Here is a 27,793-nt window from a genome sequence, read left to right as displayed (position 1 = left end):
CCAGAAAAGGCTTTAGGGCAGTCTAAAAATGTTTCAACTAAATAATTAAACAAACAAATCATCTGCTCAGTGACACTTCTACATTCACAGCATTCAACCTACAACTAGGCCCCCTCCTCCACATGTGCAAGCACATACTCCTTGTATTAAGAACCAATAGAGCTTTCTAGATCACTATCTTAATAAATGTGTGTCTCAACTGCAATTCCTCTCCATGCACTCTGATTTCTGAAATACCTTCATTTAAGTAGCTGATAATGAATGATGAGCTGACCAAGCTTTGAGAGATAAGAAAGGAATTTTAAAATAAATAAAAAATTGAAATCAGTACACAAAACATTCCCTACAGGGCATTGTGCATTCCAGAAACCCACTTGCATTTTTCTACTCTGCTTCTCCTCCTGTTACACGTTCTTGTAATACTAGTTAATCTCTGTCGTCAGGGTACTGTATTTTGGTTTATTTTTTGTTTTGTTTTTCGCATTGGCATTCACCTCTTCACTCGAAAGAGGCAAAGCGGGTTTTTTAAAAAAAGCACCTCAGTAAACAAAACAGAATATTAAAGGTTGATTTTGAAAGAACTGTGTGTGAGCTGTTACTTCAAATCATAACTAAATATCTTTCCTCCCTCCAGTATATACCGAATGCTCTTGTTTTACAAGAGCAATTTAATCAGAACTGGACAAATCTCCCCAACAACACACTCAGAGGTAGACTGAAGTAAAACATAACATACAGCACCCTACACAGCTGAAATGTCATCAGTGCTCTTCTACAGCTCATAAACAGAGTGGTCATTTACCAAGAAAGAGCAAATGTACCACCATAAAAAAAGAGTACAGGTTTGCATAACATTTGCAAATGTTCATTTAAGTCTTTAGTTAGTTTTTAAAAAAATCTTCTAAATTAAAAAAGAAAAGAAAGAAAAATAATGTACCCCAAGAGCCAGCATAGTGCAGTGATTTGACTGTTGCACTAGGACTCTGGGAGACCAGCGTTCGAATCCCTGATCAGCCATGGAAACCTGCTGGGTGACCTTGGGCAAGTTACATTCTCTCAGCCTCACAGAAAGACAGGTAAAAGCTTTCTGAACAAATCTCGTTAAGAAAACCCTGTGCTAGGATCGCCTTATGATCTGAAATTACTTGAAGGCACACGACAACAACAGTGCATTTAATCCTAGTGGAGAAGACTGTAACCAGGTGAACTGTGTGCCTGCTCATTCTATTGTCTATTGTACTAACTACTGATAGTAACTTAAAAGACCCACGCAGCTCTTCTTTCTTCTGACCCTTTACCTAGACTGGACCTCCTCCTTCTCCAGTGGAGGTCTTAAACAGAGGACTCTCCTTCAACCAACCTTCTGAAAACCCCCAATATATAGATTGTGCATGTTATTAGATTTGCCAACATTAAATCATCCCTGAGGTTTGATTGTATATTTTACATCAAAGGATATATGCTGGAATATGAATACACTAAAGATGCATCAGACATACAAATTTACTCTTCATTAGTTTTCTCTCTAAAATATATTAAAAGTGGCAATCAGGAAAGGTTTGTTTGTTTTTTGCCTCCAGTTCAACCATATTCTTAAATATGCAACTGTTATAATACATACATGGCTATACTACTTATATTATGTGTACATATATCAGGTATACATATCAGAAAGAAAGTCAGAATCAGCCCAGTCTATCCATTAGTCAAGGAAGGGATAGTGTCATTTTTAATACAACATATTACAAGACTGTTTTGCCTGCATAGATGCTGAATGCAAAGAGGAAGAGAATGTAATAGTTAGGCAACCTAGTGGCATTAATCTGAAGAAGTAAACGCAAGTCTTCAAAAGCTCATGCTACCAATGTGTATCTTTCAGTTAGTCTCAAAGATACTGCAAGATCCCTTTGCATACTGATTTTCCAGACTAACACAGCTATGTCTTTGAATGGTCTCATTCAGATGTTTTGGACTATAACTCCTATAAACCCCAGCAACACAGTCAGTGCTTTCAGGGTTTAGGGGAGTTACAGCCCAACTGTACATCAAAGAGATGGAACTGGAACAGATATAATTTACCATGACCATGAGTTGTAAATAGTTTCAAAGACATTTTTATTGTAATAGGTAATCATGTAATTTGCCCTAATGCATGCTCTGTACCTTAACTTTTAGGAACAATTTGACTTTACTGATTGGCTAAGGGATAGCACTATGCACAAGCTCACAGGGAATCTTCCTTGCAATATTATCTATCTATTTATTGAATAAAGACAGAAATGTGTAATTGCTAAGACTACACATAGCCTAAATGTATTTAGTTGGCATAAACATCTTCATAGTACATACATCTTCATATGTATTTCTGGGCATGCCTCCTCTTGGAAGGTGGGAAGCCTGAACAGAATCTGCATCAGGAGCTGGGATCAATGGATATGGGCTGAGCAGCACATTCTAGACAACAACTTCTTTGCTCTTGTTACTTGTTCAGTTGCCCTTTCCAAATACTGTATATTAGGAGCCTTCCTCACTATGCCTTTTCCTTCTGACTGGCTCATCAGACCAGGCCACAGAGAGAAGAGCTAGTGACTGGGCAATGGCAACTGTGGTGTAGAGATGTATCTACTGGGGTCACCTTGCATAAGTCCACCACCACTGAGTCTATAGCATCCAAGGATTCCACAGGGACCCTCTTCTGTTGCATCAGGAGGCAACTGAATGGCCTAATAAGTCAGCCTCATGTAAGAACTATAACAGACACCTAATGATGCCCGATGAACAGGAAATCAGGACAGTGACTCCAACAGAGATACAGCAGACACACAGCAGGTTGGTCTTTTAGGGCTAATGGGAGCTTGTGAATTATACTGTATGACACACAGTGGTAGCTTGTCAAGTCAATGAGGCAGTGCATTTTCTCTGGGTTTTTATTTGAACTATAAAGGGGATGAGGTTCAGCACCTTGGATGGAAGACTTTCTGCTGTGTCTCTGTTTGAGCCACTGCTCTGATCTGGTTTCCTCTTAATCAGATCCCAGTAGGCAAGTGTAATTCTCCCAGTTATGTGCTCAGGAACTCAGTTTTGCAATGACTGTACCAAGCCAACTAAACACACTTGGCCCTGGGAAAAGTTTGTGTATCAGTTTTCTATTAGCAGATGCGGGTACAGGAAATATCACTTTCTGAATCCATAATAAATAGTACAGCTACCAGCCCATATTTCTGTTTTCTTGGGGACACCATGTTCATTCTTTACACAATTATATCAAAACAGCAAGGGTGGGATTGTGTGGTGTTCCAGATGCTGCTCAAATGCAATTCCAAAAAATAGCGAGAAATATTGAGAGCTGCAGTCCAACAACATCTGGAGGGCCACATGATTCCTACTCAGCAATACAGTAAATTCCTTAGACAAAGTAGGACCTGTGAGAAAGCAAAGAGAGCATTCTTCTTCTGATAGTATCTCAGCCTGCTTGCAGTACCAAATAAAAAGCCAAGTTAGACAAGGTCTTAGGCTCATAAACCAGCTCAGACAAGCAGTGTCCCTCTGATAAGATCCCTAAAACGATGTGAGAGGCTACCTGTTTCCATAAAAACCCACTTGGTTAATAAGACCTTTCAGAGAGGCCTTGCTCTGGATTTCCCTACCTTCAGATGAGATGTACAGACACTGATTTCCCCTGATTTCTCCCAGGGATAGACACACCTTTCAAAGATTTTAGGTTTTTAGTGAATTATGGCTGACATGCAAACTATGTTCTGAAGTCTGACTTCCACCATATGTTCCATTAACCTACAGAGGGAAAAGTGTTGTTTGTACAGTAGATGCCCTTCTGTTTGTTAACCCTTTGAAGATGTTTATGTCAACTAAATACATTTAGGCTAGGTGTATGATATTGTAATTTAAAGGTATACTTTAAATTTTGCTAGTTGCTTTATGTTCAGTCATATATGGAAATTATGATTTATGAGTAACATTAGCACAAAAGGCATTACTAAGGATTCTGTATAGTGTGGGATGGGAGGAGATCAATGGGAGGGAGGGTTACGGGGTGACACCATGAGTGACTGTACCAGGTGACACCAACCTTAGTGCACAGGCCTCATAGGTCATAGGTAGTTAACTTTGAATATTCAACATTTGCATGTGAATGCCAACAACATAAAATGAATTTTGTGAAGGTTCAAAAACAGATAATATACTATATGCTTTCCTTTCTCTGCTCTTGGCTACTGTTTTCTGCATAGACCTCTGAATCCTGGTAATCACATTTAGGCAAGTATCAACATACTCTAGATTCAGAGGATTCAGAGTGACTAGAGTATCTTGGAGCTTTGGAACATTTCCATATGTGCCTAGAATTATCAACATTCAGACAGAAATGTTAACAGTTACCAGTTTCATGCAGCCACTGTAATATTATGAATTTTGTCTAGAATCCACAGACTGTATCTCCCATCACCACAAACCATCATGGCCTATGTTCATTACAGACAACTGGAACTATAGTCACTTACATGCTGAAGGGCACCAGGTTGAGGAAGACTGTTCCAGCCCTTTCCAAAGTCAGATTTTATCACTTAGGAAGGAATAGCACACCTCACATACAATAACAGCCCTTTCATTCTTCTTTGCAGTGTTCATTTAGTGCAAAGGATTTTGAAAAGCACTGAAACAATTTCACAGAAGTATTGTTCAGAAGGGTCTCAAGAAGTCATCCTTTTCCCACACACCCTTCTTTCTCTTTTCCCAAGGCAGCATTAATCATCTGTGGCTTGCATGGAAATGGGATTAACGTGAACCACCCTGAGAGATGATTATGTGCAGCTTCTTTTTAAAGTGTTTCTAGAGCTAAGGATTCCACTGCCTCCCTTTGTGATTCAATAGCTGTGGGCCAGTAGTAAATGATATCACCACATAATGCATTGCTTACTCTTCTTTTTGACATTAAAACACTTTGTGGCTAAAATGACCTAAATTGTTTTCTTCTCTATAAAGGACCTACAGCATACACATGGCACACTCCAGTAAATTCTATCCCTTTTACTCTACCATGTCCGTACTCCACTGCGCAGGACTATGCTGACACCCATAGACTTCTCAGTCCCCTGCAAATTTTTGGTATGGAGAGACTGCACATCCAAGTCACAAGCTATGAACTTCTGCTAGCCAAGATTCTCAACTCCAGAATATCTTTGCTTCTGCAGAAGAAAAGTGGCAGCTGCTCCCACCAATCACAGCAGGATGGCAGCTTTCACACAGCAACAGTTTTCCCCACCCCCACCTTCATGCCAGCTATGCCAGGGGTTTGCTTGTGATGGTGTGTGGGAGGGAAGAGAGCAATCTCAGTGAAACTATGAGAAAGTTGCATGGACCATGCCCTTGCCTCTCAGGTTTTTGTACAAAGTTAATTCAAATAAAATGGCATGTAATATGTTGATGCAAATTATCTGGAGTAAATTGTTTTGCTCCCCTTATTTTTATGCCAAAGCATAGCTTCACTTTCACAAAAGAAAGCAAGTACAACCTAGGGTTTGCAATAAGACAGAATGTCCAATGAGTCAAGATTAAAACTGTGATGATCGAGATAGATAGACATGAAGGCTGAGCCAAATGAAGGCCAAAATTGACAAAAATGCAGTCCAGAACTAAACCCCCACGGATACTAAGGGCCAACTGTATTGTAAAAAAGCAAAGAAGTTAAAGACCTCCAAGACAATTTTCTCTAATTAGTGACCTCCACGTTTTAGTTTGCAGCCCCTGGTTGTGGATGATGGAAGCTACAGTCCAGTACATTGGGAGGACACTGGGCTAGAAAAGGACGCTATAACACAAAAGCCTATTTATCCATTTATGGTGGACATTTCTACATATGTGAAAACACACAAAGAGAAGAGAAGAAAAGAAAAGAAGCAGTTAACAAGTGAACACAGAGCACCTAGACAAAAGCTAGAATTTCAGATAAAAAAATGAAATTTGAGCAGACGTAAAAAAATCACATACAAACAAAAATTTTCATATCATTTATATCACAGAGGTAAAAATAAGGAACAGAAAAAGAGAGAAGGAATGATGGTATATTTAACAGCATAAACCTATGTAGAATTACTCAGATGTAAGCTTCATTGACATGAATGGGTCTTACTTCTTATATCCACTAGTAAAGTGGATATAAGACTGCTTCTTCGTTTTTGCAATTAAAGATAAATGTGCAGTTTTTCTTGAGCTTTGCTGGAAATAAACTTAGGCAGGTTTAAATTTTAAAGGATTTACCTGCGAAAGAAGCTGTCGTTCTTCTTGCTTTTCTGGGGATACTCCTCTATGATATCTTGAATTAAAGGTCCTTGAGGTCGATGTGCTTTGCAGTATGGCAAAGTTCCCATATGGTGAAAGGGTTCAGAAGATCCAACAGGAACAGTTCCTCTTTTCTTCCTTGGGAGGGTGCCATGGATAGAAATATCTTGACATATACCTGAGCGATGATCAGCCACCAGAGATGGTTTGCTGGTCAAAAGGTCCATAGAAGAGGCCAAGGAGAATTCATGGCTCATCTGCATATTCCTTGGGAGACTTGCAAACTTCCCAGCTGCAATCATCCTTAACTCTAGGAAACAAAAGTTGAACATGACAGAAGTTAGGAAACAGTATAAATTACCTTCTATGATCAAGATAGAGGAAATTAATAGATCCCATTTAGATTGCTCTGTGAGCCTACATTAGAGAAAGAGTAAGGAAAAGACAAAAAGAAGCAGCAACATAACCCAACATTAAGACTTGATATCTGCCAAACTGAAGGCCAAGAGAAGTCCAAAAAAGGCCACCACAAATAAAATTCCTGGCTGCCATCTTTAGAAATCACCAAATCTGTCAGTTTCATTTCCCTCCATTTTAAATTTTTCTTCACAAATTTTGGTAAAATTCTGATAAAATTATCACTCATCCTCAGGGGATGGTGTCATCTGTTGCTTTCACAGTATGTCACTATAATATTTTACAAAATTTGGTAAATCTGATATTAAATGAACTAAAATGACACACTCACCTGCTAGAGCAGGAGTGAGTAAAGTACAGCCTTTGAGTTAACCCCCCCATGTCAACCCTCCCCCCAAATAAATTATTTTTGCCCTCAAATATCCACTAGGAGGGTGTGGGGGTAAAAAAAATTGTTTGGGGGGGGGGAAAGACCCCTGGAAGGTCACTACATTTTATAGCCACTCTGGGTCAATTTGGGCCCAGGAATGGCCTTTTTTGAAAAAGGAGGTGACAAAGAAAAGGCTTCTGCTCACTTCCTGTTGTTAAAAAGCCCTCTCCTGAGCCTAAAATGGCAAAACCTAGTGGAAATGCCACCACACTCTCTGACCCTAGAGGCATTTGGGGGGCATGAGCAGGTGCAGTGGAGAGATGTGTCCTTCCAAAGTCTCCTGTGGAGTTAATATGGCTGCCTAGTCTCCCACAGTTGTCAACCCCTGCACTAGAGGATAGGCAAATAAGTCTGTTTCACTTTCTCCACAGTCAAATTTTGGTAAATTCTGGTCAACAAAAAACTAGAAGAAAACTCTTAGCCATCTCTAGCCACCACAACTGCTAATCTAGTTTGCCAACATCTTCACAGTGGCATAATTCAGCAATTTTTTTAGGCAGAAGGAAAAAGAGTAAAAATAAATGGGCATCCCATTGGCATTTGCTGACAACTATTCAGCCACTCTCATGGTGATTTATTAAATTTGCTGGAATTGGCAGAACTAACTGAAAAGCTGTAGTAAACCTTTCAATGATTACTGTTCCACAGGTATAGGTTGTAGCTTCATCCACTGTGGACTGTTTTACCAGGATAATGTCTTATTGGATTAGGTCAAACTGTGTTGTGAAACCCAGGTCTGCAGACTCAAAAGACACACGTGAAAATGTTTAGAGAGATTTGGGGATGGGAGGTTGCAATTACAAGTGGCATTTATCTTTCTAATTGTTGTTTAAGCCCCATGTTCTTACACAGGACATCCATCAACTAGAAATCTTTAAATATAGCTAAATTGTCAGATAGGACTGATATTACATAAGCAATCCTCCGTTTTAGAGATCACCAGTTGAAGCTCATCAAAAGGTAATACTTAAAAATATTCACTGCTGCAGAGGGGAAAGGGGTTTAAAATTGTTTGGGCATAGCTTGCATGTTTCTAAATGCCTACAAGCAAACAAATCTCTAGAAAAAGGAAATAACTGGAAAACCTGTTTCAAGGACAAACAAACCTGTTGATACAAATTCAGACAAGGATATGCTAGTATATTATTCACAGTAGCATTATTTATGGCTTAGATCTTTATTGCTTAGATCTTTATGACACAGATCTTGAATTCCCATAAGTGGAATGCCATATATGGGATGATGCAGCCAGCAAAAGAAGGATGAGGGCTCTGGTGGGACCTTCCAGAGCACTGTATTGATGGAATTGGGTCTGCTCAGGAATGGGAGATTGGTAAAAATTTGATATCCCCCTTCTGCAAGCAGAAATCTCCATTGGACTGATACGTCTTCTATGAATGAAAGACCATGCTGCAAGTTAAAAGCCATAGTTACTACACAAAGAAATTAAATACAAGTAACAACTGTCTATAACCAGCTATTCCCAACTTCTGCATTGGCTTCATGAACCATGTCTGGACTTGACCCTTTATATAGTGTGTCTGCGTCATACGCGGGTGTGCTTTACGGAGCTTTCAGCTTATGCTGAAAGCCACTCACTATAAAAGGCAATGCCGCGCCACGGGCACAAGCCCCACTGTTTGAAATGGGGCTTGAGCATCCGCAGAATTTCTCTTATATGGGGGTGGGTGGGTTTCAGAACAGATCCCCTGCGTAAGGGAAGGGCACCCTGTATATTATTCCATCAAAAGAAAGAACATCTGCAACAGTTTTGTCCTATATAACCACTGTAGGAGATACAAATGGAATTAGCTTTTTTTTGCAGTGGAATTTCCTAATGCAAACCAACATCCCAAAACAACAACACTGAGCACCTGCTTGCTAATGCAAGTAACCAGACATCTACACATACTGTTTTTGTTTTGGGCTGAATTCAAGAACTTACAGAAGCTACCCTCTCCTAAACAGCTGTGAGACCTTGAAATGACTTAAAGGATGTAGTATTCAATTCAGAGAAGAAGAACTGCTGGGGGAAAATGCATTTATTAGGACATATCCTTTCCTCCTTCCCCTGCCAGTGCCAGTTCACTCAAACAACTTCAAAGGATGTTTGAGCTGCTGGAGGGCTTTTACTACAGAGAGAAATGAAAAGAAGCTCTGAAAGCTACATAGTTGCTGAAGCACAATCAACTATATGGATGCAAGCTCTTCTGGGAACCATGTAGCATAAGGCCACTTTCCTCTGGGCAAGTCTCATTGGTAAGCTCCTTACATGACCAAAAAAATAAAAATCATACTATAGACCACTATGAGTGCCAGCTTTTGAACTGGGCCCTGTAGCTGTGCCTTGGGCAAGAGCAGCACCAAATAGAAAAAAAATCGTTAGATCTGTTTAAAAAAAGGTTATTTTCTGATTTCTGCATGCCAAGCTACTAAAAGTCACAAAAGAAAGGCAGGCAGAGTTCACCTAACCCTGCTTCTTGGTTATCTGGCAACATGATGATGTGTAGATGTTGCCTAAAATATCTATATCTGTTAAGAAGACATGACCATATATTCTTCATACACTTACAAAGAAAAGCAACCCTTATTTCTACTCAGAATAGGGCAGAGGAGGGAAGCACCACCTTGCACTACTTCACATCATTCTAAATACAGAACGTGTATATGCTTCTCTTTGATCATTCCTATTTTTTACAAGTTCCCATCTTCCAAGTATGGCTGTCCATAAATGAAAAGTTGATGGGCTTAAGTCACATTTCTTAGAAAAACAATGTAATCATGATAGTCATGATGATGATAATCAATCATCATCATCATCAATGTAGTCATGGATAGAAGTGGGCTTCACTTTATGATCCCTCTCTACCCATTTATCAGCCTTTCAAGGTTGTGAGGCATTCATTTTCCCCAGTGGCAGCAGAGTAGGTTTCAGCTGCTGTCTCCTGGTGACCACCATTTTATTTTTCCAGAATGATCCAAATTTAGTGTTTGAGCACCAGCCGTATCATGAAAGAGAGAGACAGTCACAAAAGAATAAGTCTTTATAGATTTTGGTGCAATAAAAATAATAGGCTTTTTCTATTTTCTTTCTTTTTTCACATATTTTTATTAAAATAAATCATGAATTAAATATTTCAAATAGCTTTTCCTGTTTGCCTCAGAATATTATAAAGTAAAGAGGAAAAAATAATAGATCAATAGATTCTGTCAATGGATACATGTCCTTATTAAAACATGTGGATATATTCACAATGTACGTAGGTGGACTGCAGACTCATGATGGACATCAAAGCACAGGGAACAGAGCACACCCACATGAATGGAAGATGGTGATATCCTTATCCAAGTACCGAATGTGATGTGTTTTGAAACTTCCTTGAATGTGATTTAGAAACTTGTACCAGTATTACAGTTCAATCTAAGTTCACTAGGAGTTTGCAAAGTAAGATGAGATTACTAGAAGCCTTGTCCTCCTTATCATCTCTGATTTGGCACTTCTGGGAGACATAAGCAATTCCACTGATTACAGAAGACTACAAGGCAAAGTTGCTTAAAACAAAGTGCAAGTACCATCATACTTTATAGAAGATTCACATGCTTATCTGGGGGTACCTTTGTTTTAAACACTTGTCCTTTATAAAGAAGTACATATGGTTCTACAGGTATGTTCCTTGTTGTTATTCACTGTAATAGCTAATTTGTGTCAGTTGCCTCTGTTTTCCACAAGTAACTCCAATTTGCCATACCAGAGGGGCAGGAATCACATGGTCCTCCATATGCTGTTAGATTCAATTGTGAAACCAGTGGATCCACTGCTGTGGGCATGGGGAACCCACTTTGATTTTATCACCACGCCTCCCACTCTGGCTCCATGTTGTACAAGAGGCCTGTGAACAACTGCATAGGGGGTAGGTTTCCACTTGTGCTCCACACCCCCAGTAAGCCACGTTGTTGGGTTTTGCCATGCTGGAAGTGATGTCTCTTAACTTCCAGGTGTCATTTCGGCTATCTTTTGGACAGAGTGGTTTATGGGGTGCTGAGAGGTGGGGGAGCAGCTGGTTGTGAGCTCATTTCATGAGGTTTGGGGAGAAAAACAATCTGAAAATTGGCATTTTTTTTTAAAAGGGTTGGGTGACTTTGGAGGAACTAGAGTAGCCACTTCAAGGGGCCAAAAACTGGCAACCCTATGAATAAGAGACCTCCAAGGCTGCATTCACACTGCAGAAATAATTTAATTTGATTATTTAACTTTAACTGCAATGTCTCAGTGCTATGAAATTATGGGAATTGTAATTCTGTGAGACATTTAGCCTTCTCTGTCAGAGCTCTGGTGCCACAACAAGTTACATTCCACAGATTTCCATGGCATTGACACATGGCAGTTAAAGCGGTGTCAAGCTAGGTTATTTTTGCAGTGTGGTTGCTAGACACTGTGTTATTAAGATCATGGAGACTTCCTTGATTGAGTCCATCCACCAAAAAACTAAGACTTGAAACAATTACTAAAGAAAAGCAAAGAGGAAAGTGCCATGGCAGACTTACTGTTGAACATTAAGAAAACAAAAATAATTATCACAGAGGAGTTACATAAATTTGATCTAGACAACAAAGAAATTGAAATAGTTTAAGATTTCCCATTGTTACTGTTGTGTGCCTTCAAGTCATTTCCAACTGATTGTGACCCTACCACAGGCGTTTTTTTGGCAGGTTGCTTCAGAAGGGGTTTGTCATTGCTATTCTCTGAAGTTGAGGGAGTATGAGTTGCCCAAGGTCAGCCAGTGGGTTTCATGGTTCAGTGCAGATTCAAACCTTGGTCTCCAAAGTCATAGTCCAACACTCAAACCACTATGCCACACAGGCTCTAATGGGCTTTCCCATACCTTGACTCAAACATTGATCAAAACTGGGACTGCAGTCAAGAAATCAGAAAAAAAACTGGGAATGGGAATGGGAGCTATGAAAAAACTAGACAAGATCTCAAAATACAAAGTATTAAAACTGGACACCAAATTTAGGATCATCCAAGCCATTGTATTTCTCATCACCAAGTATGGATGTGAGAGGTGGACAGGGGGGGAAACCAATAGAAAGAGAATCAATTTATTTGATATGTGGAAGAGTGTTCTTCCAACCCTATGATTCTATGATTCCACCATGGACAGCCAAAAAAGACAAACAAATAGATCTTAGAACAGATCAAATCTGAACTTGCCCTGGAAGCCAAGATGACCAAATTAAGGCCGTCATACTTTGGAACCATCTTGAGAAGACAGGACTTACTAAAAAAGACAATAATTCTAGGAAAGGTGGAGGGCAGTAGAAAGAGAGGTTGATTTCACACCAGATGGACAGACTCAATAAAGGAGGCTATGGCCCTGAGCCTGCAGAACTTAATCAGAGTGGTTGAGGACAGAGAAGCTTTGAGGTGTCTCATTCATGGGGTCACCATGAATTGAAGTCAACTCAAAGGTACCTGACAACAATATAAACCTTTAATACAGTTTACTTCTTTTCTTACTGCCTTCTTCCCCCCCCCCCCCACTCTGCCAGGCATTATTGTCTTCTTCTAATGAGTCATGTCATATGACAGATCCAAAGTATGATAGCTTCCTTTATGTTTTCTTTAAGGTGATGATGTGGACAAACTTTTAACTCTGTCCGAGGCAGATCAAATTACTTTACTGGTTGCATCTTGTATGAGCAACATGAAGGCAAGTACAACTTGAGAAGCCAACTAGCAAATGAAAGACATTATTTCTAGGGGTGGATTCTTGCACTAGAACTCTATGATTCTATATGCTTCTTTTTTCTGCATCTCTGCCTTTGCCTGGCTTCCTTTTAGTCTGGTTTACTTAGACTAAAAGAGGGAACAAAAACCAGTAAACAAAATATATAGTTGGCCAGCGGAATGAATTGGACTGCAAATGAAGCAGCATTGTTGAAATTAAGCAAATGTAAACAAAGCTAACTTGATCAAAGCAAGGATCATGACTTCAAGCCTCATGTAAGCAGCTCTCAGTTGCTACTTTTTTAAAAATTCAAAGAAAGAGTGCAACACACACACACAAATGCAATGTGCACATACACATCTCTGAACTTAAATAAGCACATCTGTATTGGAACAAGTGGCACTGAAAATATCACTTTGGCCTGATCTACAAATCTGTTAAATTGCTGGTGTGCTTTGATAGTCCTGACTTAATTAAGCTTTTAAGTACACATGTTTTTTGTTGTTCTGACCTAAATCTTTATTATTTCAGCCTTGTCTTTTACTGTGGCTGGGTCACAGAGTTTGATAATACTGGAATCCAGATCAAACAGAAGTGGGATTCTGCACTGGGAAATGCAAAGAGAATATGAAGCTACTTAAAATGCATATTTGGACACATGTTTATCTTTTCTTATTAGCAAGGGATGGCTTAACCATAACAGATTCCAAAAACAACAAAAATTATTATTTTAGGGAGCTTCTCTTGTATCTTTTCTTTCAACATGTCACAGTAGTATTAAATCTAGGATATGGTCATTAATCTTTAAGCTAATGTGCTGAATTAAAATTACAAAGCGAGAAGAGTGTGTTAAACCTCAAAAATGCACAGAGAAACAAGTTTATCCACCCGCAATTAATTAGAGTCTGCAAGTAGAAAGCTACACTGGATTCTAAGAGACAAGGAATTGAAAATGACTATCATCACACATTCATCTGTAGGCCAATCCATTCTTTCAGAACACGCATATTGTGTAGATCCCTTGGGAATGGACCAGTAGAGAATGCAGATGGTACAAATCACATTATTAGATTGTTCACCTCCTCCCCAAAAGAAATCCTTCAGCTCTATCCTAAAATGACATTCTGCCAGCACAGCTTCTACCACTTGCAAAAAATGCTGTTTTCATCCTTGCTTTGAAGCAAAATTAAATTCTGCTTCCACAAACTATCACACTGCCCTCTCCACATTTCATTAAGGAATAATCCATTTAACAAAGTAGATGTGTTCTTAGACATGATTGCTTTAATAGAAAATTTTGAAGCAGAGGCAAAGAATGGGGATATGTTCCTACACCATAGAAAAGAAGAGTAATTCTACATGTTTCACCAGATTATTTTATTCAAAACTATCCATATGCACACACAAAATGAAATGACCAGGGCTGATAAGCCTTGTGTAAGTAAGCAAAAGTATTTTGAACTTTCTGTAACCCACCTGAAGGCTGTTTCCAAAATGCATGACCTTTTTTTTTTCTTTCACCAGCCTTCACTACTCTCATTATTTCCATTTTGGCGGCCAAACACATATATCTGCTGTGTAAAGTTTCAAAATTCCTCTCACAATGTACTGATGCAATGTATTTATTACATTTATGCCCAGTCATCCTGTAAAAAACTCAGAGCAGCTTACATGTAACTCACAGGTACTTTTCCATCTATGCTGTCACCAAGTTAAAACCTGCTTAGTTTTAGCAATCTATGACCACCATATACCCTCAGATATCAATAGGCCCTACTATCTGATCTAATCTACTTCAATAAGGCTATTATCAGAGTAAAGCCAAATGCCCTTCCATACTTATCCACTAAACACATTTATTTCAGTGTCCCACTGAGTTCATCAAAATGTTCAAGTTAAAATGTTTACAATCTCAGCTCCCTGCAGATAAAGACTCTGGGTTTCCTTGGCCACTCTAACAGTATTTAGCCCCTAGTTTGCTTTTTGTGTTTTCTATTTCAATGGTATAACCTTCAGAGGTAGACTAACTGCGTAATAGTTGCTCACATTTTGTAAATATCCTCGTTTTCAACCATAAATCAACTTGCCTTCTCATGCCCTTCAACTGTTCAGATTTGTCAAGAACCTTTGATTAACCCACTGTCATTCCACTTTTTCAGCTGCTTTTAAAATGACCCCGTTTCTTTCTCATCCCTCCCATTTTCCTTTTTGTCTTCAATTTACATGTACTTCAGTTGCTGCAAACTGGGCTCCAAGTCAGTTAACTGAAAAGGAAGGGAGAGAAAAGGTGGAATCTTGCACTTCCCTGTAAGCTCAGAAAAAGCAAACTGCCACAGCCTCTCCTACTCTCTGTGTTATTCCTCATTAATAACCTTTTTTTAATCATACTCTGACGGTGCTTGGCCAACAATGTCCCAGATCATCTGAAAAGTGTAGGAGGGTCTGTCTGAGTAAAACTATCTAAATATATCTCCATCAATAAAAGCTATTCCAGGAAGCTGATCTAGCCTATCACTTGGTAAAGTTACTCTTTCAGACCACAGCTTTAAGTGTCCCATAGCCAACATGACGAGTGGCCATGTTAAGTGATGGATTCTGTGAGCTGTAGCTTCTAAACTCTCAGCTGGCCTAAACCCAATAATGACAAAAGATTAGCCAGGAGGAAAAAAAACACTGACAGCAAAGAGGCTGTTCAACTATCACTTATAGGGTTGCCATAAGTCAGGACCTCCAAACCGGGACAAATGTAGGACAAATGTAGGACAAATTTTTCAAATGTAGGGCACATTTTTATAAAAAATGGAGGACATGCGAAAAATTGATTTTTTTTTTTTAAAAATGTTAATCTAAATGCCTGTTTCTTAGGCATGTTCAAAATGGAGGACATTTGGGCATTATTTCTAGACAGATGGCAGAAATGGACTTCCCTTTCTGGCAAAAACCCCCGACCTCCATTCCAAAAACACACATGACAGCACATTTGGCATTTCAAGGCTTTAACTGAACATGCCTCTTGCATCAGAGGCTTATTCATAACCAAACCCTGGTTTAACATGGTTTAACTGGTATGCATATTGAACATGTCAAGGTGGTTTCACCGTTCTTGCACCAAGTGTACTTCTCAGAAGTGTGTGTCAAGGGACTTTGGTTTTTCTTCACTGCGCATGAGTTTGTAAAAATCACGCAATTTACATTGACCAGCCTCAGAACCAAAACCACATAGAAAAGGCACTTTGGAAAGTCAACTCTCTCGGCTTCTGAAACAGTGCATGCATGCCTCTCAAGCTGACCCACTCATATCATCTTCATCATCATCATCACCACCACACTATCACTGTCAAAGTAAGGAAGACTTGTAGCATTAAAAGCAACCCCCCCAAAAAAAACAACCTTGAGGCTCTATGGCCACTCACTCCTTCCTCCTCCTTTTCCTCCCCCTCCTCCTCCTCCTCTCCTTCTCCCCCTCCCTTCGCCTGGGGGCTGGGCGGACGCGGGCGCGTGGAGGAGGTGGCGCGCGGCTGCGCAGGAGGCGAACCGCCGCCTCCAGCTCACCTCCTCCCGCCGGCCTGGAAAAGGGGCGGAGGAGGAGGAGGTGAGTGGAGCGCAGCGCGGGGGAGGCAAAGGGGACGAGCCAGCGCCTCTTGCGCGCGGGGGGCGCCACCCTCCTGCCTCCCGCACCGCCCCCACTTCCCCCGCCTCCTCCGCCCCCTCTTCTCCTCCTCCCGCGCGCCCACGCGCAAGAGGCACTGGCCGTCCGCCTTTCCTCCTTTATCTGCAGGCGGGCGCCAAGCCTGGGGGAGGGGGCGGAGGAGGAGGGTGGGGGGGCGCGCGGGGAGGCACCTCCTCCGCCCCAGGCAGGCCTCGCTTGTCCTCCTCTTCCTCCCCGCCTCCCGGGGGAAGAGGAGGGCACGCAGGCTTGCAGGCCGCAGCAACTTGGCTGCAACCGGGGGGGGGTCCGGTTTTTGGGCTGCACCCGTGCAGCCCAGGAAACCGGGAAATACAGGTGCAGCCGGGTTATGGCAACCCTAACACTTATAAGTTGTGACTATGTCCTGTCAAGTGTCAAAAACCTTAATGTGGAGAGAGAGAGGAGAGAGAGAGATCACCTTTACATGTAGTTCCTTCAGAAGCAGACTGCTCTCCTACTACACTTCCTTTTTACAATAAAAAAGGCTGACTCATTTTCTCTATACAACTCACCACCTTTACCAGGTATTCTTCTTCTTTGTAAGCTCCTGACATTACCCTTGTTCTGAATCAGTAGAAAGGAGGGTGGCAAGATTCGTTTCCCCCTTCAGTTTAAAACTGAACACAGTTTTGTGGTAGTTTTAATTGTCCAAGCATTTGTTTTGTGTCTCAAAATCAAAAAAATAATCCCAATTGTCAGAACCAAGCATTTGGAGTGAAACAGATGGGGTGGGTTGAAGGCCGGCCTGGGAAAGCCGGATTGGGGCTGCAGCAATCACACACTGCAACCCCAATCCGCCTTTTTGCTGGCCCAAACAAAAGCGGCAAATAGCTCTAAGGCTGAGAGAGTGTGACTTTGCCAGGGTCACCCAATGGGTTTTCATGGCCATACCTCTTTATTATCACTGAAACAAGACTCTATGGCCAGTCCAGCTAGCTTGAGCACATGAATTGAGGTCTATTATCTTGTCCTCAGGCAAGCAACATGTCAGACAAGCAAAGAGTGACTTGGTTGGACTAAAAGCAACTTCCCAAAGTCTGTTTGGCCTAGAAATCCCATCAGCATGAGCCCCTTTTAGTGATGATGGGATGTTGTAGTCCAGCACATTTGGAGGAAGGACATCAACCTAGCAAAGGCTGTCCCAGGTCACTGATGAGGCCTTCATGTTCTCACCTAACCTGTTCCCTGTGAAAACAGTCCTTGTAGTAGTGTCAATTACAATAACTGATGTTATCTCTCTTGACAGTACATTTAAAATTTACTTCCAAATAATATAAGGTTTGACTGTCTAATTTAGTCAAAAGTAACCTAACACTATTTCAATATTCTACCACTTTTAACTAAACACTATCATTTTTTAAAATCAACAGTGCACATAAAAATAGATCCCTGGCTTAATATATTTTGCTGACAGCTCAAATAAGCAAATTTGAGAAAAGAATGCAATGCATGCTTTAGCTCTTTTGATCATATTATATGACTCTCTGAAAAAAGTTGCCTATGAGGCAAAGGAACTATAGTTTCAAACACCATGTCATTCAGTAATGAGTCAGACTCTTTCAACAGCAGGACTGGCCAACCTTTCATCATTAGGGCCCCAATATCCTTAATCTCACAAAAAGGGGATTGGGACAGGTGTAACTTGGTCATGACACAGTACTGAAAAGCTCGAAAGCAAGAGCCTGCCAAAATACCTCCATCTTCAACAACTGCTAAACGTACAGGGACCCTAATGTTTATTGGATATTGCTGGCTTTGCATGATCATACTATAGTTCGTCCCAGTTTAACAAGTAGCCAATTCCACCAATTCAGATAGTACATGCTTACTCAGCTGCCTGTAACTACACTTTAGTCAAGCAAGTGCAAATTCCAGAAGGGCAGCAGTGTTAACCTCCTCCTGCAGTATAAACAACACTTTAAAAACAAAGCAGGTTATTGCAGCTTTTGTGAGCCCACTTGCTTGATGGCATGAACCAGCCAAGATGTTTTCTTCCCAGAGCATGGAAATCTGATTTTTGGACTGCAGCTCCTACAGTCCCTTAGCCAGCATGGTCACTAATGATGGTGAAAGAGGCAGTTGAGCTATGCTTTTAGTCCAACCTCAAGGTCACACTGCTCCTCCACCTGCCCACGTTGTCAGCGTTGGCATAAACATCTGAAGGAAAAGTACCAAGTAATTGTGGAGGCTGCCTGCTCACTAAAGAACTTTTAGAGCATAATCAGGGCTTTAAACTGGGCAAGGAAACATCTGCAAGAGATGCCCCATTTCAAAAATGTAGTCAAGCACATAGTTTAGATGGATGCCAGCCTTGAAAGCCTTCGATTTCACAAGGATTATTTATGCTTTTGATACTACTGCCACAATTGTAATTCACACACACACACACACACACACACACCTACTTTACTGAGAATTAACTGCACAGGTAGAAGGAGAACCATTCTATTAATGATAAGAGCATCAATGCATGATCTTTTCATCAGATTTGAGAGTGGGTGAGCAAGAAAACTACTTAGTTAACTACTTAATTAAGTATAAGGATACAGGATTCCTGCCCATGCCAATAAAACTGCTGCACAAGCAAATACTCTGGCCACATGTGGGTGACATCACACACTTTTCCATAGTGAATTGGGCTTGCTTTTCAAAGTATTCCATGTAAAAGCTTGCTATCACGGGGCTCAGGGGACCTCCTATGGCTGACCCATCTCTCTACTCATAGGATCCATTGTCCCACTGGAAGTAGCTTGTGGTAAGGCAACATTCATGAAGGAAAAAGAAAAGGAAGGGGCATTGCCATTCTTGGATATCCTGGTCACCTGCAAACCGAATCAACATTGGGCCACACGGTATACAGAACACCTACACACACAAACAGATACCTACAAAAGAACTCCAACCATCAACCAGGACAAAAAAGAAGCACAGGAAAAACACTGGTTGATTGCACAAAAAGGATCTGCGAACCTCACTTCCTGGGCGAGGAACTGGAGCACTTAAACTGAGCTCTACAGGCTCAGACATTATAAGAGTTGCCAGACCCAGAAAAACCCACAGAAGTGGGGGGGAGCACCCAAATGAAAGTTATTTTTACCATACATCAAAGGAGTCACAGACAGAACAGGGAAATTAATGAGGAACCACAACTTCCAAATGATCTGCAGATTGACCAAGAAAATCCAGCAAACCCTGCGCTCAGCTAAGGACAGGAGAGACCCTCTCACAGCTGCAGAAATTTACCACATACCGTGCAGTGAGGACAAGTCTACATAGAGATCACCAAACACAGTGTTCAAACACAAATCAAGGAACGCATGTCAGAAAGAAGGCTGGTCTTGAAGCTTCATGCCTAATGCTTACATGCAGAAAGATTTGATTTGATGTTTTAAATGGAGAGACATTCAGCCATGTGAGGGCCTTCCCTTGACTTTGGAGTAAGAAGACAAAACAGATAAGCTCCACTGAAAGAGAAAACAGCTTTCAAGAGGCTACATGAGCAGCCTGCAAACTTACCAGGGTCAACATTATCAATGCCATGATGGTGAGAGCAAAAAAGTGCATAGGTATCCCTCATACTACTTGTTTACATGTAGAAACTGAGAACAAAATTCCACTTGTAAACAAGTTGCACAGCAAACGCATGCCATGTTTAGAAGCAGTGTTGTATTTGCATGAGCATGACTCCATTTTTAAATAAGGCGCATGGGGAGCATGTGCTTGGTTTTAAAGGGAAAGCCTTTTTTCACACCATTGCCACAGAAAATTTAACAGCAACAGCGGCAGGGGATCTGGGTGCCAAAAATAAAAATGCCTGGGAGCATATAAGATGGCCACTCTCATTCATTAAACTTTGTGCCAAAAGCAATGTGTTAGTCCTCCACATTTAGTTGTTTTTACTTCCAAATTATCCTAAGCCATATTCGTGTTTAATGGAAGCGTTATATAAGAAAAGAAAATGACCAAGGAAAGCCCCCGTTCTTCTTCTGCACCTCTAGACAGACTTCCTTCTTTCCTTCTGCATAGCAAGTCTATCCATTGTTCTCCCATCATTCAGCCACCATGAATTCTGGGAGTTGTCATGGATACGCATGTGAACTTTGCCAGCCAACTAACTTCCAGGAAACCTAAATACCTTTTGAAATAATGAATTACTGGGAAAAGGAACAACAACAACAAAAGAGACAGAAAGTGTGGATCTCAAAGTGGCTTGCTGATGTATATGAACCACGTGTGGATTATTCATGTAATTTTTAAAAAAAGCATAAATATGTAACTAAGAACACAGAAATGCACTTAGGATGCTATCTACCCAAGCAATTTAAATGGAAAAGTTGCAGCTCACTAGTTTCCTTTAGACTAAGATATGCTTAACTTTGGCTGAATTGGGCCTGACATGTTGTTGTAGTTGTTAATTAACTGTTAATTAATCTAGCTCATCTTCAAAAATTGCCCAAGTTGTTGCACATGGAATAAAAAATCTGTTTATCCTCTTCACATTGACACTGCAATGAAGGTTAGGCAGAGAAATACTGAAAGAGTTCTGTTCTTGATGCAACTTACACTTCTGCTATTAAATAATTATACATTTGACCTAATCTTATTTTTGTCTCCTATCTACTAGCCCTAAGGGATATCTTTTATTATCAACAGCTCCCACTGGCTCCACTGTCTCCCCCCTCTGTTGTCTAGCAGCTTAAGATTCACATCAGTTCCTCACAAATGGAGAGTTCATCGGGGGTGAGTCATGTCCAGAGAAGTGGGTCTCTTCTCCTCTCCCTTCCTCCTCTCAGGGACAAACACAACCAGCTATTCATTCTTTCGCTAAACAAAGCAAGTGAACAATGTTGTCAGCACAGCTACAAGGCAACCCACTTCTCTCTCACTCGCTCGCTGTTTACTAACTTTCCAAGAAGATTAGGTGGGAAGCCTGTCCCCTTCCCAAAGCCCCTGCTTTCCAAAGCTGAGCCTTATCCAAAACATTGTCAAGGCTACCTAGCTCATTTGACAATAAGGCAATCTGGATCCATCAGAGTAAACAAATATGAGCTGGGAGACAATATATATTATTTGACTTACAATGCCTTAGGACAAGAATAAATCAGCTGTTTTCAAGGTTTCTCAAAACTGCATTTTAAAGAAATCTTACTTACTTCACAGAGGAAAGCTTTGTTGATTCAGATATCCATGCCACTTTGCCTCTGCACAGAGAGAATCAGCCGGGATGTTTAATGGGGAAATTCCATCACATCTCAGCCATGAGAGTAATGTAGTGATGTTGTTTTTAATGCATTCTTAGGACTCAGCACTCACCATGGCTGCCAATTTAGTCAGCAAACCTCCCCATTATTAACCTCTTCTGAAACGAAAAGCACCCTTACCCAAATTAGTTACAACTGACAGGAAGCGCACCAACACAATGTGCAACGTATGGGGATGCTTTAAAGATGTCTAAGAGTGAATTGTTTGTTCCTTGCATAATAATTACAACCAGTTGTGTGCATTATTGGAAAGGCAAGCAAGACAGGAATGGTAGAAGGCACTTGTCACTAAAGAACATAGTCAAGCTAATAGTCTTATTGTTATTGCTACAGCATTATCAGTTTGCCATAGCATTATGTCAGTACATGAAAGAGATGAGGATCAATAGACAAGGCAAGGAAATGAAGTATGTCTGTTGCAGTTACATGTACTCAAGATCAGTTACAGTATGGAATGGGAACCAGGTGTTTCTGCCAATAAATTATAGGATCAATATATTGATAAGCCATAGAAATCAATCTACTCTGCCCCCCATGCAAAGAATTGCAAACACTTGAACCCCTAGTGATTAACTCAACAAGTCAGAATGATCATGAAAACACAGCAATACTAAGTAAGGAAAGAAAAAATGTTCAATTGGGAATATTTTATAACTCATCATATCACATTCTCTTTTTTTCTAATTAATATTTTATTGAGCTTTTACAATAAAACACATAAAGTCTGTAGAACAATGACAAAAACAATTAACTACAAGGGCCATGGGTATCATATCACATTCTCTCAGCCTCAGAGGATGGCAATGGCAAAGTCCCTCTGAAGAAACCCGAAAAGAAAAACCCAGGATAGGTTTGCCTTAGAGCAGCCTTAACTTGGAAATGACTTCAAGGCAAAAAATGACCAACAGCAACAATTGTGATAATGAGCAAAAAAAATGCACAGTTCACTATAAATTTTATCAGATGACCACTGATCACCTCCAGCTCTAACATAATTTATAATATCTGGCAAGGTCCAAATCTCTGTAAAATAATCACAGACTTCAAAAGTGATTCTATTTTATGAGTCACTTAGTATCCTATTTTGGTGTTCATGTTAATTTGGGAGGAAAATAAGAATATTCAATCTATGTACAGATCTCAAACCACACTGGAAGGCACTGGTAAATATATTTACACCCCATCAAAGTGCCTTGAAAGAGTTACAAATAATCCACTTTTGCCCAAAGCCAAGTGAGATGAGAAGGCTGAAGCGGTGTGCAACCCGATATGCATGCGCTTACCTGGGAGTGAACTCCACACTGTACAAGCAGCCCCACTTTTGTAGTTGCTGTGTGCCTTCAACTCATTTCCAACTTATGGCAACCCTAAGGGGTTTTCTTGCCAAGTTTCTTCAGAGGGGTTTTGCCATGGCCATTTCCCGAAGCTGAGAGAATGGGGGTTTCTTAGCCAGATTTGTTCAGAGAAGGTTTGCCACTGCCTTCTTCCCCTGAGGCTGAGAGAGTCTGACTTGCCCAGAGTCACCCAGTGGGTTTCATGGCTGAGCTGGGAATCGAACTGTGGTCTCCCCAGAGTCCTAGTAGTTCAAAATGGCCAGAGAGTAAATATTCTGCAATAAATAATCTTGCCTATGCAGGAATGACAGCCATACCTCCCTGACGAAGCTGTCCTAAACTCCACACCTACTTAATAACTCACTGTAACTGCAGAGATGGAGATCTGGGGAAAGAAAGGCACAGCTGAAGGAGGGGGGGGGGAAACCACACAAGCAGGGCATTGAAAAGCTCAGCCATCCCTCCCTTTCTCTGCCTCCTATCAGATTTGTTTACATAGCCCAACAAGTTCATAACATCTCCCCCAGCACATCTTGAACCTTACTCCTGATCCCCCCATCTGTCTTACCAGCATCCAGAGAATGCATTGGGGTGCACTTTGACACCACTTTAACTGCCAAGGCTCCATCCTACAGAATCTGGAGATGTGTAGTTTTGTGAGGCACCAGCACTCCTGGGTGGAGAAGGGTAAAGAAAACCTTGTGAAACTACAAATCCCATCCGACACAAAGCCTAGTATCTGTTGTTTGCCAAGGCACCAGGGTGGGGTAATAGTTTGAACACTGGACTAGGACTCTGAAGACCAGGGTTCAAGTCCCAGCTCAGCCATGGAAACCCACTGAGTGATCTTAAGGCAAGTCACACTTTCTCAGCCTCAGGGGATGACAATGGCAATCCTCCTCCTAAGGAAACATTGCCAAGAACATCCCCGTGATGGTTTTCCGACTTAGAAGTCATTTCCTATTAATAAGTACAAGCAACTATCTTTTAGGGTGCACCTACGCTATAATAATAATAATAATAATAATAATAATAATAATAATAATTTATTTATACCCCGCTCTTCAGCCAAAAGGCTGAATCCACACTGGAGCAATAACCCGTTTTGGCAGCGCTTTAACTCTCTTTCTGGCTCTTTGCTATGGAATTCTGGGAGTTGGAGTTTGTTGTGGGCTGGTGAGCCCCACAACAAACTCCAACTCCCAGAATCCCATAACAAAGAGCCAGACAAAGAATTAAAGCGCTGCCAAAACGGGTTATTGCTCCAGTGTGGATTCAGCCTCGATCTCTGAAGGAATTCATCTTTCCCAAAAGCCCAGCGCCGTTATTACCTTTTCTGATTCAGCAGCAGGAGAGAGGGGCTGCTGAGTGCAAGGCGGCCATGTCTAGTCCCTTCCCTTCCCTTGTCCCCTCAGCCGCCCTTTTGGCCCTGGAGGCGAAGGCGAAGGCTGGGCCAGTGGCTGAGGGCTCCCCGTCCAGCCCCACCCCGCCTCCATGGATGATTCAGGGCCGAGCCCCGCTGCAGCCACCAGGCGCTATTGCTGCTGCTGCCACAACGCCTCCATGCCTCAGAGGAGGAGGAGGTCCCTTCTGGGCGCAGCAAACATAGTGGGAAAGGCACACAAGAATGACAACACCTGCCCAAATCCCCTTAAACAGCTCATGAAGGCACACAACCACAACAGCACCTGCCTAAATCCCCTCAGACACAGTCTGAAGGCACATAACAACAGCTCCCTAAATCCCCTCAGACAAGACCTGAAGGCACACCACAATGAAAACACCTTCCTAAATCCCCTCAGACACAACCTGAAGGCACACAATAACAACACCTGCCTAAATCCCCTCAGATATAGGGTTGCCATAATTGTTCACTATTACCAGGGACAAAATGTGGAACAAATTTGAGACCAAACATACAACCTGAAGGCACACAGTAACAACAACAACACCTGCCTAAATTCACCACATACACACCCTGCCCAGGGTGACCAGATGTCCTAATCACAAGGCACTCAAAATATTGGACATACAAGAAAAATGGAGGACATGACAAAACAAATGCTAAAACACTCATATAAATATAAATTCATGCTTCTTTGTCATGCTCTACCATTTGGGGAACCATTGCTCCAAGACTCCCATAAGCAGCCTGGCCAGGGGAGACGGGATTTAAGGCGTTGTTGTTGTTGTTGTTGTTGTTGTTGTGTATCATGGGTTTTTCTTGGCAAGTTTTTTCAGAGAGGGGATTGCTGTTGAGAGGGGTACTTGCCAAGGGTCATCAAGTAGATTTCATGGCCAAGCAGGGAATCGAACCTTGGTCTCCAGAGTCATAGTCTAACACTCAAAACACGACCTCACATTGGATCTCTTTAAGATTTCCCATACTTTGGGACTGCAGTCAAGAAGTCAGAAGAAACCTAGGAATAGGAATGGCAGCTATGAAAGAACTAGACAAGATCTTCAGGTGCAAAGTATTAAAACTGAACACCAAAGTTAGGACCATCCAAACTGTTGTATTTCCTATCACCACGTACAGATGTGAGAGATGAACAGTGAAGAAAACTGATAGAAAGAAAAGAAATTCATTTGAGATGTGGTGATGGAGAAATCCAGTGCATTTCATGGCCAAGCAGGGAATCGAACCCTGGTCTCCAGAGTCATAGTCCACTCAAATCACTAGAGTCCCCAAAATAATTTCACTTCACTCTGCAAATAAATTTAAGATAAGTGCAAATTTCTGCCACTGATTCTAACCAGAATGTAAGGAAAGCTAATTTTACAGAGGCTGGGGAGTCTCTCTTTTATTGGCATCCAGTATTTTGTGAGACAGTGTGGGGCTCTTAATGTCCAAAAAGCATATACTCTGCCAACCAAAGGGGCACATAAGCTTGCTTAATTAAAACAGCAGGTGACAAAGCCAATAAACAAACAGCAGCTCTCACTTGAATTTTTTCCCATCATTGGATTAAGGAAAAGGGATTAAGGAAAAGGGCAATTTAGATCACCCATCAATCCTCAATATCTGACTGGTTGCCTTCCCCTGCTATATTAATGCCAGAATTGAAGCAGTAGGGCCAGCCCTATCATTAGGCAGGGCGAAGTTAGGCATTAGGAAGTGACACTCTGGGGGGCCACAGGAGAGCCAATGGTTTTCAAATATAGTCAGTCCTCTGTATCCACGGATTCAATTATTTATGGCTTGAAAATATTATAAATTCCCAAAAGCAAACCTTGATTTTGCCCCCTTTTTATATAAGGGATATCATTTTACTATGCCATTATATTTAATGGGACTTGAGCATCCACAGATTTTGGTATCCACAGGGGATCCTGGAACCAAACCCCAGCGGATACCAAGGGCCCACTGTGCATGGTTGTGAGGAAACACTTCTCAGAGTCAGATACCTGTGAAGTAGCTGGCTCTGTGTTGCTCACCATTAGCATTACCAACAAGGGGTTTCAATGGTGATGCATATGGCAGCATTTCTATTTCAGTTTCAAGTACTGTAGTAGTAGGTCTTTGCCTGCATCTGGAAGTTCTCGTTTCCCAGATCAGTAATTTTAAAGCAGTCTTTTTTGTGTTAACCACATTTTGCTCAGGTTTGAGCACAATGCTGAACTTGATGTAGCTATTCCTGAAAATGTCAGAGGCCTATGAATTCTCCCTCCCCACTCTTCTGGTTCAACTGCAAGGTGGTAGCTTAGAAACTTTTTGCTTTGGTTTTAACTAGCAATGGTTGTTTATGGTGTTGAAAGCATGCTGAACTATTGGGTGTGTGTGCGTGTGCATGTAAACAATGGTGTAGAATAACACTCCACCTCATGTCTTACAGTTCTTGTTCTATTTCCCTAACCCATAATTAAAATGAATGACAATTTGTGCAAAATAATAGTATTTTAGTGGTAATATCTGAACTGCAGTTGCCCAAGCAGAGTCTACAAATACATACAGCTCCGAGCCAATTCCAAAAACAGATCTTCTGTACAATCAGTCCTTCTTAATTGCCCAATCAAGAATGTTCCACCCCAGAATAGTTCACTTAATCCTTATACACTGTGGCTGGAAAAATCCAGTCTCCAGAGTCATAGTCCAACCTCAAACTACTATGCTATGCTGGCTCTCCCTGTTTCCACTACATGAACAATTATAATAAACTATAATTAACTGAAAATAGGAGCTAATGTACAACCTAAAAGCTGCACCAGAGAAAGAATGGGGATATGGGGAACACATAAATTCTGCAGCTTGCATATACAGTTAAACCATGGTTTAAAACTAGATGTGGGAACAGCCATAACAACAAACCATAATTAACTGAAAATGAAAACAAAATGATTTTGATCATCTCATAGCAGTGAGGTATGTGGAAGACTATATAATTCTGACAATGAAATATAGGTTAGTGGTATGTACTACAAAATACATTTTAATAAGAACTTTCAAAATTTTACAATTATGTGATTATACAGCATATTTACAATACTTTAAAAATAACATCCAAAGAAAACATTAATTTTGAAATAAAAAATGCCACGGACAGTCTAATGCGGAAAAAGAAAAATAGTCTTTTAAACAATTTTAGCAATTATGCTGCAGCCTTGTTTATTTCTAAGACTGGAGAAAGATATGAGCT

General features: G+C 41.0%; 1 protein-coding gene across 5 annotated transcripts in view; it reads right to left on the bottom strand.

Annotated features, from left to right (window-relative positions):
- Positions 1–27,793, bottom strand: part of BCAR3 (BCAR3 adaptor protein, NSP family member) — a 133,229-nt gene that overhangs the window by 80,387 nt on the left and 25,049 nt on the right. For 2 of the 5 annotated variants that reach the window (XM_042465164.1, XM_042465165.1), the window contains exon 3: positions 6,274–6,604. In XM_042465164.1, the coding sequence (XP_042321098.1) occupies positions 6,274–6,604 (331 nt within the window). Of the gene's footprint in view, positions 1–6,273; positions 6,605–21,714; positions 21,823–24,212; positions 24,230–24,487; positions 24,687–27,793 lie in introns of those variants that run through there. The other 3 variants (XM_042465166.1, XM_042465168.1, XM_042465167.1) reach the window with 3 other exon arrangements.

The sequence above is a fragment of the Sceloporus undulatus genome, chromosome 4 (assembly GCF_019175285.1).
Source record: "Sceloporus undulatus isolate JIND9_A2432 ecotype Alabama chromosome 4, SceUnd_v1.1, whole genome shotgun sequence".
Taxonomy (NCBI): Eukaryota; Metazoa; Chordata; class Lepidosauria; order Squamata; family Phrynosomatidae; genus Sceloporus; species Sceloporus undulatus.
This window is presented reverse-complemented; position numbering and strand designations above follow the sequence as displayed.